We start from the raw sequence: 20453 nt of genomic DNA, 5'->3' as shown, positions 1-20453 counted from the left end.
AATCTTCCATGAAGTTGTTGTTTAATTGTGTCTGACTCTGTGATCCTATTTGGGTTTGTTTGGCAAAGATACTGGAACATTTTGTCATTTCCTCATTTTACACTTGAGGAAATTGAGGCAAATAGGGTTGAGTGGCTTCCATTGTTCACTGAATCAAATCTGGATTCCTTAGTTTGCCATTCCAGGTCCTCTACAATCTACAGTTTCCACTGTGCTATTCACAAACCCTAAGCTCTAGCCAGACTAGTCTGACATAGAACAGAAACACTAATTCAATCCTGTTCCTCCCCTACCATCCTGCCCTCATTCTGGGATTCCATCTGTCCCATTTTTGCTGATTTGAATCCTACCTATTATTCATGCTAAATCCCAGCTCCCTTGAGCCTAACAATATCAGCCTTTACATGGCTATTTCATCTTATTAATTGATCCTTCACCACCTGTTCCAGGTGAATATCTTCCAAAATTCTGTCTTGGTCCTCTTCTATTTATCCTCCAGCAATCTTACCATGACTACAACGATCACTTCTATGGATACCTCCCAATATGTATCTCCAAACTTTTTCTCTCTCCTAAAATCTCCATCTCCTAACAATACAACACCAACATTTCAAATATAAAATGGCAAAATCCAAACTTAATCTTTTCTTCCAAACATTTTAATGATACTATGTTGTGCTGCACTTCATATGTGTAATTAGTATTAACTTTCCTTTTCAGTGGATGGAAGAGGAAGTAGGAGAGAGAGAATTTGGAACTGAAAATAAAATATTTTTTAAAAGAACACATTCTAATGATAAGAGCTAATCAGTTTATGATCCCATTCCCCCTCCCACCCAATTGATAGATTCCCAGAAAGCTGCCCCAGATTGGAGGCACTTTATGGTTCAGCATCCATTCAGAAACATAGCTCATGAGCCCCCATCTATATTTTTACTTTACTAAAGAGAAAACATGCTAGTTCAAAACATATAAGACAGCATTTGTAATAAATCAAATAACAAAAGATTCCCCTATACCCACAGGGGTACATTCTTCCAAAATTTATTATGTCATCAGTCTGGGGGATGTTTGTGTGAAGGGGTGTGTGTATGTGTGTGTTTGCAGCACACAAATCTGAGTGCCCAGGATTCCTTAGAGACATATATTCAGGGAATGCATGTATGTGGTCAGGACTCAGGATGGGCTTGGGGCAGTTCACACCTTTGACACTGTCCTCTGGTGCTTTTCATACTTCAGTGTTTCCTCTGCTGGATATTTATTGCCTCTCTTTTCTCTGCTAGGTCTTGTGTTATATCTTTGCTAGTTTCCTAAAGTTTCTCCCTATCAGTTGCTGATCGTTAGCTTAAAGAACCTGTGTGGGCTCCTTCTATCATCTGCAGGGATCCGGTGATTAAGAAATCTCATCCTTTAAGAAAGGGCTAAAATTCTTTTGCTCTATATAACATAAGGCAGGTATGGCTGCACACTTCCAGAAAGATAGCATGAGCTAACAGATAGGGTCTGGTTAAGGTTTTCTCGCCTTTTATCTGTCCTTCTGGCACATTCATGTAAAATTTCTGGGCCCAGCCAACCATGTGAGTTGAAATTAGAAAATGCCTTCATTCATGTCAAATCTGATTGTTAGTTTTCTTTGAAGGGATAGCAGCCAACAAAACTAGAAAGACTATTTGGGGCCAGTCAGGTATCCCTCCTGCCTGCCCCCTTAATGCTCCTTCGTGCTATACAAATGAATCTGGCACCAGAAGGAACAGCAGGTGTTTTTTTTTTTTTTTTTGTTTTGTTTTGTTTTGTTTTTTAAGGGAAATTATAGAGGTTGTTAATCTTGACTTCAAATTCTTTGTTTTAAATTCTGCTCTTATGCCTCCTATCCAAGACAGAATTGTTCTTTTCTGCTTAGCATTCCTGCTAGCCACCAACGTTGTCGATCTCTCCATGCCAAATATGACAGAAATGGCATATACACTTAGATACATATGTATACATGTGCACATATACACACATATATACATGTGTGAGTAGATAGATATGGATGACAAGAGAAAGATCAACAATAAGCTTCAATTCAGTGTAGAGGAGTTAATGAAAATTGACCGAAAGCAAAACAACTCAAATCCTATTTTGCTTCTTCTTTTTTTTCTCTTCTTCATCTGTAAAATAAAAGAGTTGGGTTTGATCTCTGAACCCACATCTAACTCCAAGTCCTGAGAATCAGAACTGAAGATAAGGGAAAAAATAAAGGGGAAAACATCAGACTTCTCTTTCTGACTAGCTAAGTTCAAGTCACTGAGATCAAATTCTACATCCTGAAAGAATTGGCAAGTATGATTGCTGCAGTTAGCAACAAATCGAGAAAAAAAACCCAGAATGTAAGACTGGAGAAAGACAAAGGTCCCTATTTTCAAAAGAAAAGAGAGTGGGGTTTTCAAACTATAGGGCAGTGAAATTGACTTGAATTCCTGAAAGAATATTAAATGATTTATTTATTTAAAAGGAGAAAGTAATAAACATATCTACTACTATGTGTATTAGGCACTTTACAAATATTATCTCATTAAATCCTTATAGTAGCCCTGGTCAATATCTAAGGCCAGGAAGACTCATCTTCATGAGTTCAAATCCAGCATCAAATACATTCTAGCTGTGTGATCTTGGGCAAGTCACATAGTCCTGTTTGCCTCAGTTAATTTATCTGTAAAATGAGTGAGAAATGGAAATGACAAACCATTCAGGTATCTTTGTCAAGAAAACCCCAAATGGGGTCACTAAGAGTCAGACATAAGTGAAAAACAACATTGGCTTCCTGATTCCAGATCCAGATTTCAGTTTTCTGTCCTTTGCATTACATAGCTGCCTCCATTTAAAATATAACTTGTAAGCATTTAGAAAGAGAATCAATATTTACTAAAAGCCATGTAGCTTTATCAGGAACAGGTCATGTTATACTAAACTGTTTTTTTTTTTTTTGACAGTTACTTCAAAACTATTTGATCAGGGAAAAGTCATAGACTTGGAGTTTAGAAAATAATTTGACTTGCTCAGATTGATTGTATGGAAACAATGAAAAGAAGCAGTTGGTGTAATGATTATATCCAAAGACCAATCTTTGATGTATTGATGGCAATGTGATAAGAGGTCTCTAGTGAAATGTCCAAAAGCTCTGTTCACCTTGTGTTATTGGGTAGTTTTTATTGTTGTTTTGTGTCAAAAAGAAAAAAGCAACTAATATAATCTTTTCTCTACTAATAGAGAGAGGCACTATGCTCAAGAATGAGGGAGATGGTGTAGTCCCAATATATTCTTCCTTAGTTAAGCGACTGATTAAGTTTGCAATATTGTGGACAGTTCTAGGAATATTTTAGGAAAGATCTGGACCAAATGGATCAGTAATCGGAATGGTGAAAGAATTGAAAAATATGCCATTTGAAAATCAGCTCAAGTGCTTAATGAAGATAGCTAAATACCACAGTGGATAGAGAACTGGGGACTGGAATCAGAAAAATTGTGTTCAAATCCAGACTTAGACACCTACTTACTACGTGACTTTAGACAAGTCATTTAACCTTGTTTGCTCTGGTTTCCTCATCTATGAAGTGAGCTGGAGAAAGAAATGACTACTCCAGTGTCTTTGCCAAGAAAACCCCAAATGAGCTCATGGAGAGTCAAACAAAACTGAAATAATCAAACAACAATATGTGGAAAAGTAATTAGATGTTCTTTTTTTGGCCCTATGGGTTTGAAAAAAATCATTATTATAATAATATTTTTAAATCAAAGAAATTCTGCCTTCTTTTCCTCCCACCTCTTTTCCCCAATATTGAGAAAGCAAGAAAGCCAAAATTATTGCAAACACATATAGTCAAGCAAAACAAATGACTATATAGGCCATGTCCAAAAACAAAAATAAATGTTTTGGTCTGCATACACTCTTGAGTCTATCACTTCTCTATTTGGAGATAGAGAGCAACCCTGGAATTGGGGTTGGTTATTACGCTGATCAGAATCACTTAGTCTTTCAAAATTGTTTGTCTTTATGGTATTGTTGTCATTGTATAAATTGTAATCCTGGTTCCTGCATTTTACTCTGCATCGGTTCATACAAGTCTTCTCAGGTTTCTTCGAAGCCATGCCCATCATCATTTCTTATAATACAATAGTGTTTCATTACATTCATATGTCACAATTTGTTTGAATATTGCCCAAATGATGAGTATCTTCTCATTTTCTAATTTTTTACCATAACAAATAGCTGCTATAAGTATGTAAAATGTCAGGATCGTAACAAAAGGTTTTTCAAGTCCTTTCTAAATCTAAAGTTGAGATTTTTGAATGTGCTCATTACATTTACTAAATGGAAATTTCTACTAAATGGAAGTGTTTTATATGGGCCAAACATCCAAAGAGAGATTTTTTTTTTGCTTTTATTTGGTGAGCTGAACATCAATGGTTATGAAAAATACCTAAACAGATAAAGCTATAGAGTTCCCCAAAGTAACCAACTATATCAGAATTGTTATAAAAATCAAATGATTTTTAATCATTGTAAGAACTTAGCATAGTCCTGATACAAAATAGATACTGTATAAATGTACTTTCCCTTCTTTAGTTCACTGATTCCATTCATTTATCTGTAAAGTCATTCATCTATTGGCATAAAAATAGTACCTACCTCCTAACATTTTTAGAATAAAGTGAAATCATTTGTAAAAGATTTAGCATAGTGCTTGATATATAATAAGGGTTTTAATAAATGCTAACTTCTCTCCTGTTTTCTTTTTTTTCTTAAGTTTCAGCATCAAGGTAGCTTGATTATTATACACATAAATAGACAACTCAACAAAAATAAGTCCCTACTGTGTGCAGGGCACTGTGCACTAAAGGTCTCTTTTTTTGCCCTTTCCCTTTCTTCTGCACCCCTTTGCTTTCTCTCTGTCCATCATTCATCCATGCACTGCCAAAAACTAGGTCTTGGTCAGTGTGGATCTCTAGAGAATCCTTCTGTGAATGATTCAGTGTTTAGAATTATTAAACAATGCTCTACCACATGATTGGTGCTGCTCCATCTTGCTCCATTTTTGGATTTGCTTGTAATCTTGGTTTGGCACTATTCTCTGTCCCCATATAACTCACACTCTACAAATCTTGGGTTTTGTAAAGCTTCTGAGATGGGGGGAACACACTGCAGGGTCTCTTCTCTGTGGCTGTCAAACTAGGGATTTTACCTCCCTGAGGGGATGTTAATCAAGGATCTCCTACAACCTTTTATAGAGATTGGCTCACAGTTGCTGCTACTTAAGCTTCAGCTGCTAATCATGTTAACAACTTTATATTTGATGGCAGAAACAGAAATACCACCCATGGAAGCTCTGTCTCATAGAATGAGGAGTACAGAGAGAATCCCTTCTGAAGATTTGCAGGGAGGTTTTTTTGTTTTTTTTTTTTTCCCTAACATTGTTTCCAGGACTGGAGGTGGGATTTAAATATGTTTCTGCTTCACAGATCCAAAGAAGAACAGTAAATAACTTCATGATTAATATAGTCAGAAGTGTGACTTCACACACTTTATTATGTTTGATTGCAAGCATTTTTCTTTTTTAATCAAACCTGTTAATTCATTGGGATAGAGTAATTTCAAGGAAAAAACTCTACCAATGTAGATGGGTCCCTCTCTCCTCTGTTATGTAAAGCCTCTAAGAATTGCCTGGGGCCCTGAGAGGTTAAGAAACTTCCTGGGTCACATAACTAGTATGTGGCAGAGGCAAGACTTGAATTCAGGTCGTTGTACCTTTTAAAAGAATAGTGTTAAAATTTCATAATATTCTTCAAATCTTTATAGTACTTCAAGAGAAAAAGGAGAACTTAAGGTTTTTTGCTGACTCCAGGCTGATAAGATGATCTTGAGAAGCAATAAAATATTAACTTCATAAAACACATTTATTAATCATCTTTTATGTTCACAGAACATGCAAAATTGAATTGGAAACATTCCCTTGGTGAACTTATGTTTTCCCAAAAGAATATACACTTCACATAAGCAAATGAATGCAAGTAATTTCTAGAGGGAGAGAATACAAAGAACTAGGTGAGGGCAGGGTACAAATGGAAATCCAAGAAACGTCTCCTGACATGCCTGGAAGGAAGCTAGGGCTTCTGATGGAGTACATCCCAACTGATGGGGTATCACTTGTGCAAAGTCATGTTCATGGTCTAGCTAGGAAGATAATTTTCCTGGAAAAGAAGGGTCTTGGGTTTTGAGCTAGAAAGAGAACTCAGTTCAATATGGTAATTTTCTAATAAAGAAATTCAGGCCCAGAAAAATTCTATAACTTGCCCAAAAACACACAGGTAAGAAATGATAGAGCTGGGATTTAAATCCAGAATCTGCTGACTATATACAGAACATGGCTATTATGGAAATATGTTTGGCATGACTTTACATGAATAATTGTTATTTTATATTTTAGGGGTAAGGGGAAGAGGAAAGAAAATTTGGAAATTAAATTTTAAAAAATGAATGTCAAAAATAAATTAACTAATCATTTTTGAGAAAGACTCAAGCAAAGAGAAGGATGTATTGTGAGAGAGCTTCCTCGTCTGGGAACTCCTTATATCAGTTGATTTCACAGGCATACTTACTTTATCTCCTGTTTTTGTTTAGAGAAGGAGGAAGTATTATTTAATATTCCAATAACTGATTCTTTCTGACTTCCTGCATCTCATTCAGACTCCAAGTCCTGAAAAACTTTTTTCCCCCACTACTCATTTAAGGTCTTAACTAGTTCTCATTCATTCATTTCCATCTAGTAGTGTAGCTAGACAGAAAGGACATAGGGTAGAGGGCTAGCAACAAGCGTATCTCCTAAAAAAAGCTATTCTGGGATTAAAGTACTCTCTATGCAGCCAATAGAGGAGCACAGTATTTTTTGGAACTGGTTACCCACTTCTCCCTCAATTAAAAAAAAAAAAAAAAAAAACTTGTTAACTTTTACATTTAAGAAATTTCATCTTTTTTCCTTTTAAGGAGTTAATGCATGTTAAGTGATTTGCTCAGGATCATACAGCTAGTAAGTGTCTGAAACTACATTTGAACTCGGGTCCTCCTGACTCCAGTCCTAGCTGCTTAGCTGTCCCACACATCTTAAGAAGTTTTAAAATCAGCATCTGAGATTGCCAGACAAAGTTATTGATCAATCAAGGAAAGGATCAGATCTTGTATTTTGCTCGGGATTTTTTGTTCACTAAATGAATGAAAAAGTATTTTGAAACCCTTTGCTTAAAAGGATAGCAAGGAGGACAATCCAATTTTTGCTGAGATCCTGAGGATATTGACTTAAAGGAACTGGAAAGTTACCTACTCTTTTTTGCTTGGTTTACGATAGGAAACTGAACAGTCTTTGCTTCTAAGGAAGTCATACTCTCTTTGGGGGAGACCACACTTAGGGGAAGATCCAGTTGAGAATAGATGGAAGAGCCCAAAGATTTTAAGGGTAGATGGAAGGCCCATGTTCTGATTCCCAGGGAATCAGAATGTTGTTTTAACAAAACAATAACTATGTAGCACAATACTGAGTGAACCATAATGAGCCAATTAATGACAACTGCTTTGGTTTTCTGTACAGGTTTCCTCACTTCCCAGAATCACTTTGACTATCCTGTGGCTGATTGACCTGGCATCTGAACCCACCTGTCTTGAACCTCAGGAAAAGTTTCCTTTGTGGACTACTTTCACATCAGAGGCCTTATTTGTTGTCTAAGCCATTGGAGAAAATGATGTGATAAAGAGGGCATATTGAAGCTCTTTTTGGAAAAGTGCCCACTCACTCCAAAAGGAAAGTGGCTTTTTTTCTTGCCTTGCAGAACAGACAGTTTCCAATTCAAAGATGCCAGCCAAGACCCCGATTTACCTGAAAGCTGCCAATAACAAGAAAGGAAAGAAATTTAAACTAAGGGACATTTTGTCTCCAGATATGATCAGTCCTCCACTAGGGGACTTTCGACACACGATTCACATCGGAAAAGAGGGCCAGCATGATGTGTTTGGGGATATTTCATTTCTTCAAGGGAATTATGAATTGTTACCTGGGAACCAGGAGAAAATAAGAGTTGGCCAGCTCCCCGGGCATAGTGAGTTCTTGAGGGCAAACAGCACCTCTGACTCCATGTTTTCAGAGACACCTTCTCCAGTGCTCAAAAATGCTATCTCACTTCCTGCCATTGGTGGTTCCCAAGCGCTCATGTTGCCCTTATTATCTCCGGTGACATTTAATACCAAACAGGATTCCTTTGGGCCCTCAAAGCTCCCAAGGCTTAGTTGTGAGCCAGTCATAGAAGAAAAAACTCAGGAGAAAACCAACCACTTGGAGAACGGAACTGTGCACTCTGAGGATGTCCCATGGAAAGGCAATGGTACAGCATCCCACTACAGTAATGGCAGAGACAGCCACTCATCTAGTCTCTCTGAACAGTACAGTGACTGGCAAACAGAGGATATGTTTGACACTTCTGTTCCATGTGAACTCATTAAGGAGAAGACAAACTCAGAAGAATCCCTCTCTGAGCTCACGGGCTCTCTGCTTTCCTTGCAGCTGGACCTTGGACCCTCACTTTTAGATGAGGTTCTTAATGTCATGGATAAAAATAAATTATAGGACTGCAGGCATATTGTCAAAGGTACTGACAAGCCAAAACCAACCCCAGCTGACAGAAACATACAAAAAGCTTCTCTAGTTGCATTTGCAGTTATACAACGGGTTTTCTAAAATTAGTGTTTCTACAAAATATTTTTTTACCTGCTATGTTGTTTACTGTTTGATATGCTCGGAGCTCTTCTTGCGAAACAGAGGAAATGAGTCAGAACAGTTTTCTACAGGCATTCTTGATGGGCAGATCAAGAATTTGCTAGGAAATACGCAAGGAATCTAGTTGGGGATAGCTCTTGGTAAGACTGCCTGCCTCAATCATCATAAGGAACTTTGCAGAACTCTGACATTCTCAGAGTGTTGTTAGAGAAACAGCAGGAGGAGGGAAGAAGGAAGGAAACATTAGTTCTCTCCCTAATATTTAACATCTACACCTTTTTCTCAATATAGACAGTTTTCTAAGAATTATATCTATTTGGGCTGCACTACACTGTAGCTAGGTCTTCAGTGTTAAAATATTTGTATGGTTTCATATTTGAACAACTATATGGGGTTGGGATTTTTTTTCTTTGCAGTTCATATATCCCTATATATTCTATATCTCTGATTTTTGGACCATCAAATACATGTTGGGAAGATGACTCAAGCAAAGTATTACTGTAACTAAATTATTTTTAAAGTTAAAATATATTTTTATGTGCCTTTGGCTTTTTATTGCAGAGTCTACATTTTTATAGGAATTGCATCCAAAAGTCATTGCTTGCCTTGTTTCTGTTGGGAGGGGGGTATCCATTGTAAATCGTGTATGTGTGGTTTTTTGGAGAAGATGTATTAATATTTAGCATTATTTTTATTTCTTCATCTATTATCACATAAGCGCATATCACTGCAAGCAACGGGATTGTAAAGTTTAAAAAAGAAAAAAAGGCACTGGTTATATTCACTGATGCTTCTGCGGAGACTGAGCTGCCCCGCCTAATATTTGGGGAAATGTGGCTCTCAATACAATACTTGCATTAATTACATAGGTATTTCATGCAACACAATAAAAAAAGTAAATGTTAAAATGAGCCTGACTTTTGACTGTCCTGTAGAGGTGGGGCAAGGATTTTGGGGGAGAGGAGGGTAGGGAGGGAGGCAGGCAGATGATAAAATCATTGCTTCTAATCCAGGGTCGAAAAGTTTTATAACAGCTCTTAAAGTAGGCCAACCGAAAAATAATTTTCATTTGTTTGTTTATTTTAAAGGAAAGATAAGTTTCATTATTACTTGGATTTTTTAGGCTCCAGAAATTAGTTTTATTAAACTCAGGAGAATATCCCAGGCAAACACAAATCCTATTTATGGCCAACATGGGCTAACAAAAGTTCATTGCCACTACCTGAATCTAGATCTTGCCTCTTTATCATTGCTTCCTTTTTTCCCAGGCATGTAAATATAGCCTCGTCATGAGCTGACATGATTTTTCTTCCCTTGTGCAAGAAATGTTCTTTCAAGCTGAATAGACCAAGAGGCAAAGTGTTTATCTCACAAGAAATCATTTAATAAACAATTTTTAACTAAAACTTTTTATTTTCAAAACATATGCACTGATAATTTTTCAACATTGACCCTTGCATACATAGCCTTATGTTCCAAATTTCCCCCCTTCCTTCCCCCCACCCCCTCCCCTAGATGGCAAGCAATCCAATATATGTTATGCATGAATAAACATATTTCTATGTTGGGCAATGTGTTGGATTCTGAGGATACGAATATAAAGGTGAATTTATAAGGTGAAATAGACATAAAACAGACACATGTCAATCTTGGTGGGAGGGGCATGAACAGTATCCAGGAAAGGTTTTATTCAGAAGACCTTGATTTCTTGAACTGACTAAGAGGTTAAGAGGATAACAAAAAGTACAATCCATTTTTTTTTCTGGGACCCTCATATGTTTTGAGGATATTGACTTAAGGGAACTACAAAGGGACATACTCATTCTTGCTAAATTTGGGACTATACTATCACCCTGGAAGGGGAAATATTTGCAGTACAAAAGTTCATAACCTTGGATTTCTTTGCACTCCCCGTCCATTCATTTTAACCAGCCTTTAGTGTAATGGAGAGACTGGCCAATGAGACTCCATCTGTAAAATATGCACAGCTAGGCTTCATGAGCCTGCTTCCAGAGAATCCCAGTAGAGAGGAAATTTCCCTCATTGCAGAGTATATCTGTGGCCCAATTACATGGTAAAGAAAAGCATTTTAAATGGCTATTTATCTGTAATTGAATATGAGTACAAAAATAGGAATAGATGAATAATGTGGTTCCTGATGTTGAGCGAGCAAAAATGACTGTAAGTCTCTCGGTGGGAAAAAGGTAGCAATTTAACTGTATCAGGCAGCCTGTTAGCAAATATCATAGTGCAATATAAATGCTATTTATGAACATTATTATTGCTACTTTGTCTCACCTGGTATCCATGTATCCCTGACTGCGTGGCTCCCTCGATTTTTTTTTTTTTTTAATATATTGTGTTATTCTTTCCTAATCTTAGGTGAATGAGTATTAAAAACAGAAAGGAACAGTTTGTGGACTTCTGAGCTGCAAAAGGTCAATAAATTCATCAAAAATCCCTTCAACAGCCAGAGCTGGTAAAAGCAGTAGTGAGTCTGGTAAGGAGCAACTTCCTTCACCCAGCCTTGTAGTGAATTGACCTGGCAGCTGAGACATCATGTCTTGTAAACAAGGGAGCAAATAGTCCAAATCGCCACACCCAGAACCGAATTTATGGGGACCCAGTGAAGGGAGAAAAGTGTTCTCAGAGCCAGGAAGTACTATTCTCCTTCCACCCCACCCAGTTTATATCTATTTTTTTTTTTTTTTTACCTTTTATAACAACCACTTCAAACTTGAGTCTACATGTCTGAAATTTATTCTAAAAAGATCAGGAAAGAAGAAACAAGACAAAAGAAACAGAAGGGAGATGGTGAGTTCGTGGGCATGTGGTGGCAGGGTGGGGACTAAGACAGATCCTTCTGCCACTGTCACCTGTGAGGTGTTCTCTCATACCAGTCTATCCCAGCTGCTTTGGACCCCTGTAGATGATTCCACCCTGAGACCTACTGGATGAATGATCAATGCTTGAACAAAACTACCATATATTAGGAGGAGCCCCAGACTCCTTACTGCTCATTTCACTTCTAGCTCATTCTCCAGTCTACTCCACCTTGACTACAATCTTGAGAGTAGGGACTATTTTGTCTTCTTGTTTTTGTAATCTAGTGCTAAGGCATAGTAACTACTTAATAAGTGTTTTGATCTATTTTCTTAGACCTAGAGAAAGCATTTTAAAATCTTATTTTCAGTCAGAGAAAGGAGTTTTAATTTTCATGTCTTTTACATGCACATTCAATTCTAAAAAAATTTCCAGCACCACTCAGTTAAAACCAACAGAACATTGTCTCCATCTGCTCCAAAGAAGTGAGTATCAGTCTTTTCACTTGTCTTTTTATATCCTCTTCTTCTCTTCTCCTCCCTTCTCCTCTCTCCTCTTTTTCCCTTTTTTCTCCTCTCATATCCCCATCCTTCCCTCCATCTTCTCTCCTTCCTCCTTTCCCCGGCTTAGATGATGCAATGGTGGAGATGGCTACAGAGGTCATGGAGCTCAGTGAGGACATCATGAGGCTGTGCCAGGATACCTTCTCCAAGATGGCCAGGTACCTGACCAGTGAGTTGACAGCGCCAGTAAAGACTATAAGCTTCTAGAAAATATGAACAAACTGACCAGCTTGAAGAATCTAGAAATGAAAGATGTTGCAGTAAATATAAGCAGAAACCTAAAAGAACTAAACCAGAAAAATGCAGCTTTTCAGCCTCATCTGGATCAAACTACTAATTGAGGAGCAAGTAGGAGCTCTTGAGCAGGTAGTTGGATGTATATTCAAAGAAACTAGAAGCAAATTACAAGAAATTAGAGAGGTGATGAAAATTCTTTAGCACAAAGACTGTAACTCCATGAATGTTTCATAAGAGCCTGAAATGAGTGAAATGGAACTTAGCAAACTTCTATGCTTCAGCTTTGTCAAAGGCAGTAGCACTACAGGTCCAAGGAAAGCTGCAGCTGCATTGGATGTATAACTTTGGCCAACTCTTGATGTCTTCCTAAAACTCCCTCATAGAACTCCACCTTATCATATGAATAAGGTGGACCCTGGACCAAGGCTCAGAAATCAGGATCATTCCCTGCCATAGCAGAAACAGATGAACCCTTCTGATCTCACTCTCTCCTCCTTCTCCCCTTCCTCTTTGACTGTTCTGCATGGGACGATATGGCTAGTTTGGCATCTGCATCATTGAGGACATCAGATGATTGAGCCAAAATAGTTTACCATTACAAAAATAGGATTTGTCTATGCAGTTAACTTGTCACATTTATTGACAGCAATTTTAGCCCTGTTGGATGACTTGGCAGAGCTATTATTCTCTTTTTTAAAAAAGTTTCTATTGATTTTTTTTAACATCACAAGTATGCTCCCCAATTGAACTATTTCATCTAAGAGATTGTATTTTTAAAGACAAAAATAGAATAAAAGTAAAGAATAAAAAAAAAGAAAAATCAACAGAATTCGTACATCACTTGTGGATGTTCTATCTCTGCAAAGGAATGAGATGAAAATGTTTTCGTGTATCTCTTCTTTGAAGCCATGCTTTTCTTTATAATTTTACAACACTGACTTTTGATTTTGTGGTTAGTGTATGTCTGTTTCTTTTTCTTTACATTGGTTTTGCCACTATATATATTGTTTTCTTGGCTTTACTTACTTTTCTATCAATTCCAGTCAAACTACATTCCATCTTTCTTTGTAATCCAATTTGCCATTTCTTATAGCACAATAACATCCCATTACATTCATGTACCACAAATTGCTTAGCCATTCCCTAATCAATGGGTATTACCTTGTTTTCCAGTTCTTTACCCCTGCAAAAAGTGCTGCTGCCAATATTTTGGTGTATATGATAAGAAAAAAGTTTCCAACTACCTTTTTGGAATATGTCTGGTATAATCTCTGAGTCAAAGATTATGGACATTTTGTTCACATGATTCCAAATTGCTTTCCAAAATGGTTGTACTAATTCACAGCTCTACCAATTAAGCACCAGAGTGCCTATCATCCCCACAACCCTTCCAACATTTACCTTTCCTACCTTTTATTTTTGTGGATTTGCAGAGTGGGACCAATGATTTCTAAAGAAAGAAGATATTATTCTCTGAGGAAAGAGAGATTGCTGTGTCTAATCCAACCATTGTTTCCTTCCTTTGTCTGAAGCACAGGTTGTCAATGACTTGAAGAATGTTCTTTTATGTAGTATTTTCACCATCTGTAAATATTTAATTTTCACCTTATTCACAAAAGAAGCACTAGCTAGAAAATAGTTGGAAAACGTTCCTTGCTTGAGTTGTCAGTTTCCTCATTCTGCAATCAAGACTGGATAGAGATTGGCATGTGGAAGGATGAGAACAATGTTTACTTGATGAGGTGCCATGTAATAAGACAGCAGAGTTTTACAACTACCGAACTGCATTCAATTATCTCCCACTTGAACTTGAAAGACAGACCCTAGTGTCACATCTGTTTGCTTCTAACAGGGATCAATAACCGTCATCCTTTGAATGCCAGCCAAATTTTGTTCTTGGAAAACGGGCTGTCACCAATGATGGATAAAAACATGTGCATGAGCTCAGGCCGCTGACTAGAGTGGGAGTTTGATACCCCGTGACATGCAAAAGGAGAAGTTAGCAACAAGACAAAGTTAGACCAGGCCAAATAAATGAAACAAATGTTAAAGCTCACCATGAAATAGCTTTCGGGTTACATCACAAGACACATGGGTGATTAATTTACATATAAGTCATATAGAAAGTGAATAGCATCCATTCAGAGGACTGGACTGGAGTGAGCTAAGGAAGTTTCATAAAAGTGATTTGATCTATGTCTTAAATCCTGGGCTAGTTTAGCCAAGTTGAGGGGAAATAGAAGAGTCTTTCAGGAGAGATAAATACCCAAAGTGGGGAGGGAAGAGGTAGGAAAAAGGTGCTATGTAGTAGACATCATGTTAAATATTGGAAATATAAACATAGCACCAAAAACATGGATCTTGTCCTTAAGAAGCTTACAATCTAACTGAACAATCAACTTATAAAAGGGAGATAGAAAACTTGGGGAAGAGAAACAATTAGAAATGAGCCTGGATGGCATGAGTATTTCTTCATATAGATCTTGAGAGAGAGGATTTGCAAGTAAGAAGAAGCCAAAAGAATGTTTATGACTCTAGTGTGTGCAAGCCACTGAGTCAGAGGTGGAAAATCATTATGGAGAGTCAAGATGTTATCTCAGGTATGTTAAAGTACCAAGAGTCAAAATTTCCTCACCTTCAAACTGGAATGCAAATTTTCTCAAGATCCATATTATGGAGGTTCATGGTGTAGAATGGGTTCTAGAGGAGTTTCAGGTGAGAACTCCTTTTGGGGTTATACATGAGGAGCCAGATGCCCCAGAGGGCAGGGTCTCGATGTAGGAGATGGAGCATTGTCATCAGAGAAACAACAGACTGCTAAGAATGATCACGTGGATCAGAATGTCCAACATAGTTTTTAGATCTGCTTTCAAACAGTTCACTTGGACCTGTCATCAATCAAAATATAGGGCTTTAGTTTTTTCATCTTCAAAATAAAGGGGGTTAAACTAAATCAAAATCTTTTAACTTAGGATCCATGGACTTTCCCATCACCATTCCCAATAGATTCATGGATAGATTTCAGGGGACTTGTGAACTTATATGAAGCAGAGAAAATCTCATCTTTATTGCAATCTCCAACTGTAATTTAGCATTTCCTTCAATTGCGGCTTTTACAAACATAAAAACATCATTCTGAGCATGGGTCTATAGATAGATGGAGATCTGAGATTAGAGATAAGGAGGAAGATTATGGCTTATAAATAGCTTTTAGAACCATTTCCATAGAGATGCTATTTGAATCCATGGGAGTTGATGAAATTATCAGACAAAATACTATATGGGAGAAAAAAAAAACAGGTCCCAAGACTAAGTCTTGGAGAAAACCCAGAGTTGTCTGGTGTGATCTGAATTGAAGATCTAGCAAAAGGATTGAAAAAAAGTCATTTGGAAATTAGGGCATTATTGGTTATTCTGGAGAGAGCAGTTTCAGCTGAATAATAAAGTCAGAAGCTAGACTGTAGAGAGTAAAGAAAAGGAAGAGAAGAAAGGAAGTGAATGCACTGGAGGATGATAGTTAACAGGTATAAATAGATTATGAGATTCATTGGCATATTAGTGACTTAATCATACTAGTGACAGAATCTAACACTTCTAACTAATGCTCCTCTCCCCCAACCAATAATTCTCTATTTTTTCAAAGCACAAGCAACCTCCCCTACTTTTAGCATTTTTTATTTATTTTTTGAGGGTAGTCTAGCTGTACCAGACCCAAAACTATTTTATTTTTTATTAGAGCTTTTTGTATAGTCAGTTCTTTACCATTAGTTCTTGGAAAACCTTGTGTTCCAATTTTCCCTCCCTTTCCCCATACTGTCCCCTAGATGGCAAGTAGTCCAATATATGTTAAACATGGTAGAAATACATGTTAAATATATGTATACATATTTATATGCACAAAAAGTAAAATCAAACCAGTATAAAAAGCAACAGAATAAAATGCAAGCAAGCAACAATGAAAAGAGTGAAAAATGCTATGGTGTGAACTACATTCAGTTCCCACAGTCTTCTCTCTGAGTGTAGCTGGCTCTCTTCATCACTGAGCAATTGGAATTGTTTACCATTTTTTAACCATAAAATATTTTAGCTCTATTTCTTTGTTGTTGTTGACACAATTTTCACTTGTGTCAAGTTCTTTATCCTTTTTGGATTCTGGAATGGAGTGCCATATCCTTCTCCAGTTTATTTGATAGAGGAGGGTCACAGTATGGATTTGAACTCATAATGAGCCTTCCTGATTTCTGATTCCAAGCCCAATGTTCTATCCACTGCAACACCTCACTATAATATTTATACATGTACTATTTATAAGCATCAGCTAAAATAATTCACAGTACAAAAAGATAGTATGCATTTAGTAACAATTTTAAATGAATTTATAGTTTATTAATCACAACTGCAACTACATATAATTGAAATTTTATGTTATTCAACAAAATTCATATGGAAGAATAAAAGGTCAAGAATTGCAAGGGAACTAATGAAAAAAAACTCAGAGGAAGGTGGTCTAAGTGTACCTGATCTAAAGCTATATTATATAGCAGCAGTCACCAAAACCATTTGGTATTGGCTAAGAAATAGACCGGTAGATCAGTGGAACAGATTAGATACAAAGGACAAAAAAGGGTACATCTATAGCAATCTAATCTTTGACAAACCCAAAGATTCCAACATTAGGGATAAAAATTCATTATTCGGAAAAAACTGTTGGGAAAACTGGAAATTAGTATGGCAGAAATTAGATATGGATCCACACTTAACACCATATACCAAGATAAGATCAAAATGGGTCCATGATTTAGGCATAAAGAGGGAGATAATAAATAGATTAGAGGAACAGAGGATAATCTACCTCTCAGACTTGTGGAGGAGGAAGGAATTTATGACCAGAGGAGAACTAGAGATCATTATTGATCACAAAATAGAAGATTTTGATTACATCAAACTAAAAAGTTTCTGTACAAATAATACTAATGCAAACAAGATTAGAAGGGAAGTAACAAATTGGGAAAATATTTTTAAAAACAAAGGTTCTGACAAAGGTCTCATTTCCAAAATATATAGAGAACTGACCCTAATTTATAAGAAACCGAACCATTCTCCAATTGATAAATGGTCAAAGGATATGAACAGACAATTCTCAGAGGAAGAAATTGAAACTATATCCACTCACATGAAAGAGTGTTCCAAATCACTACTGATCAGAGAAATGCAAATTAAGACCACTCTGAGATACCACTACACACCTGTCAGATTGGCTAAGATGACAGGAACAAATAATGACAAATGTTGGAGGGGATGTGGGGAAATTGGGACACTAATACATTGCTGGTGGAGTTGTGAAAGAATCCAGCCATTCTGGAGAGCAATCTGGAATTATGCCCAAAAAGTTATCAAACTGTGCATACCCTTTGACCCAGCAGCGCTACTACTGGGATTATATCCCAAAGAAATACTAAAGAGCGGAAAGAGACATATATGTGCCAAAATGTTTGTGGCAGCTCTTTTTGTTGTAGCTAGAAACTGGAAGATGAATGGATGTCCATCAGTTGGAGAATGGTTGGGTAAATTGTGGTATATGAAAGTTATGGAATATTATTGCTCAGTAAGAAATGACCAGCAGGAGGAATACAGAGAGGGTTGGAGAGACTTAAATCAACTGATGCTGAGTGAAATGAGCAGAACCAGAAGATCACTGTATACTTCAACAACGATACTGTATGAGGATGTATTCTGATGGAAGTGGAAATCTTCAACATAAAGAAGATCCAACTCACTTCCAGTTGATCAATGATGGACAGAGGTAGATACACCCAGAGAAGAAACACTGGGAGGGGAATGTAAATTGTTAGCACTAATATCTGTCTGCCCAGGTTGCATGTACCTTCGGATTCTAATGTTTATTGTGCAACAAGAAAATGATATTCACACACATGTATTGTACTTAGACTATATTGTAACACATGTAAAATGTATGGTATTGCCTGTCGTCGGGGGGAGGGAATAAGGGAGGGGGGGTAATTTGGAAAAATGAATACAAGGGATAATATTATAAAATATATATATATATATATATATATAATAAAAAAAATTAAAAAAAAAAAAAAAAAAAAAGAAATTTTATGTTATTGAAGCCAAATTATGTCAAAGCAGGAGCTCTTGTGTTACAACCACTAAATAAAATCCAAATGGTGATGAGAATTTAAATTCACACAATAATTTAGCTTCTCAGGCCCTTTGAAACAACCAGAGCCCCAAAGGATTCACAAACTATTGGGATCACTGCATACCCCCAATTTCTGTTATTTGTTATTATGTTTTTCTTTTTTTCCTATAGTATTGCTGTTAGGTTCTAGCATTCACTTCTGCCTGATTTCTTTGAGATCCTTCCAAAGTTTTCCTTGAAGTCAGCTGTGTCCCAGTACAATTCCTTTAGTGACTCAGGAAACACCAAAGATCACACACCCAAAATGCTTAATGATGGTATCTTCCTATGCAGAGCAGACTTTAGGTATGGGCAGAGTAGACACAGCAGTCTGAGCAAGAGGATCTGAAGTGTAACATGAGTAAAGTGGCCTAGAGGGACCATTTGATTTTACATGATGTCAGGTGGGACTTCATTATCAAATGGGGAGCCCTAGTCAGAAGTAGCACCCCACAAATCTCTATGAGGTACTCTGGGAGCAGATAGGGATCAGCCTCATTTGCTCCAGGGACTGCCCCCTTTTAAGTCTGGCTCACCCACATGACAGAGGAGTTGTCAGGAAGCCCCCACAGATTAAATATCTCCCTCAAGCAGCTGCCTCAGAGGGTTAAATTACATCCTCAGAAATTCTCCACATGCTGGTGTAATATGGTGGAAAGAACACTAAATTTGGAGTCAGCTCTCACCTCCTACCTTCACTTCCCCCATTTATATGAGTTCAGATATCAGCACTGCTAATTACTATATGAGTGTAACATCGGGTGAATCACATTATCTGGTTTTACTTTACTCAGTTGTAAATATAATAATGTCACACTCAATGATTTTTAAGATCCCTTTCACCTCAAGGTCACATACGGAGCCAATAACTAAGGCGAGCTAACTGACGCTTTGCTCCAAAGCACCAACATTCAAGGAGCACTCTTCTTCCCCAGGGATTTGCTTCTTCCCTCACACCTTGAAGTCAGTTCCCTGTCAGCCTGTGCCATACGGATATCTCCCTTCCTCTACCACCACTAAGCCACCTTACTCATGCTCCTTTCATGGGGCTTCTCTTTATTCCCAAATTCCTGTGAGGTGGTAGGATATCTCATTTTCTAGTGCTCTCATAAAGTAGAAATATTGTCTTTGACAATGATAACTTCTTCTTAGATTATTTTTTTTTGTGTGGATGTCAACATCCAAGCTGTCCTTCCCCCCATGTCCTCCTCATCCCCTGCCAAAGGTCTGGGACCTCCTCCCTACATGAGGTAAAATACTCCCTAATTATAATTCTGATCCTATTGCCCTCTTAAAATAGGAGAGATTTAAGGGTTAGCATACAGAAGTCAGCATCTGGAGATTGTTTATCAAATTATCAAATTTGTTATCAAATCCTTTTCCTTAATGACGGGGAGAAACCCACAGCAAATTGAGAGTGCTGAATTTATTGAATGTGGAAACATTGTGGAGAGGAAGGAAACTAAAATGGAGAAAGAGCTCATCCAGGAATACAGGGGTAAGGACAATGAATGACAGCCTCCTATGTCTGCCTTATACTTCTACCTGGGCAATAAAAAGGCACCATTCTTTAAGTTCACTCATCACAACTCCTGTAGGGACATGATGATAAAGCTTGCTACTATTTAGCCTCAGATTTTTTAAAATATAAATGTGTGTAAAATTAATATCTTTGGTTTTTATTTTATATGTATATACATACACTATGTATATGTACTATATATACACACATGCTGACTTCTGTATGCTAACCCTTAAATCTCTCCTATTTTAAGAGGGCAATAGGATCAGAATTATAATTAGGGAGTATTTTACCTCATGTGGGGA

General features: G+C 37.2%; 1 protein-coding gene and 1 pseudogene across 1 annotated transcript; both read left to right on the top strand.

Annotated features, from left to right (window-relative positions):
• Positions 1-7880: 7880 nt before the first annotated feature.
• On the top strand, positions 7881-9706 carry CDC42EP3 (CDC42 effector protein 3). Its single transcript, XM_074286602.1, has one exon. The coding sequence runs from the start codon at positions 7881-7883 to the stop codon at positions 8646-8648; it is 768 nt and encodes a 255-aa protein (XP_074142703.1). The 3' UTR covers positions 8649-9706.
• Positions 9707-9829: 123 nt separating this feature from the next.
• On the top strand, positions 9830-16924 carry LOC141554585 (biogenesis of lysosome-related organelles complex 1 subunit 2-like; annotated as a pseudogene).
• The last annotated feature ends 3529 nt before the right edge of the window (positions 16925-20453 follow it).

The sequence above is a fragment of the Sminthopsis crassicaudata genome, chromosome 2, assembly GCF_048593235.1.
Source record: "Sminthopsis crassicaudata isolate SCR6 chromosome 2, ASM4859323v1, whole genome shotgun sequence".
Lineage (NCBI taxonomy): Eukaryota > Metazoa > Chordata > Mammalia > Dasyuromorphia > Dasyuridae > Sminthopsis > Sminthopsis crassicaudata.
The sequence above is the reverse complement of the archived record's forward strand: the minus strand, read 5'-3'. Positions and strand labels throughout refer to the sequence as shown.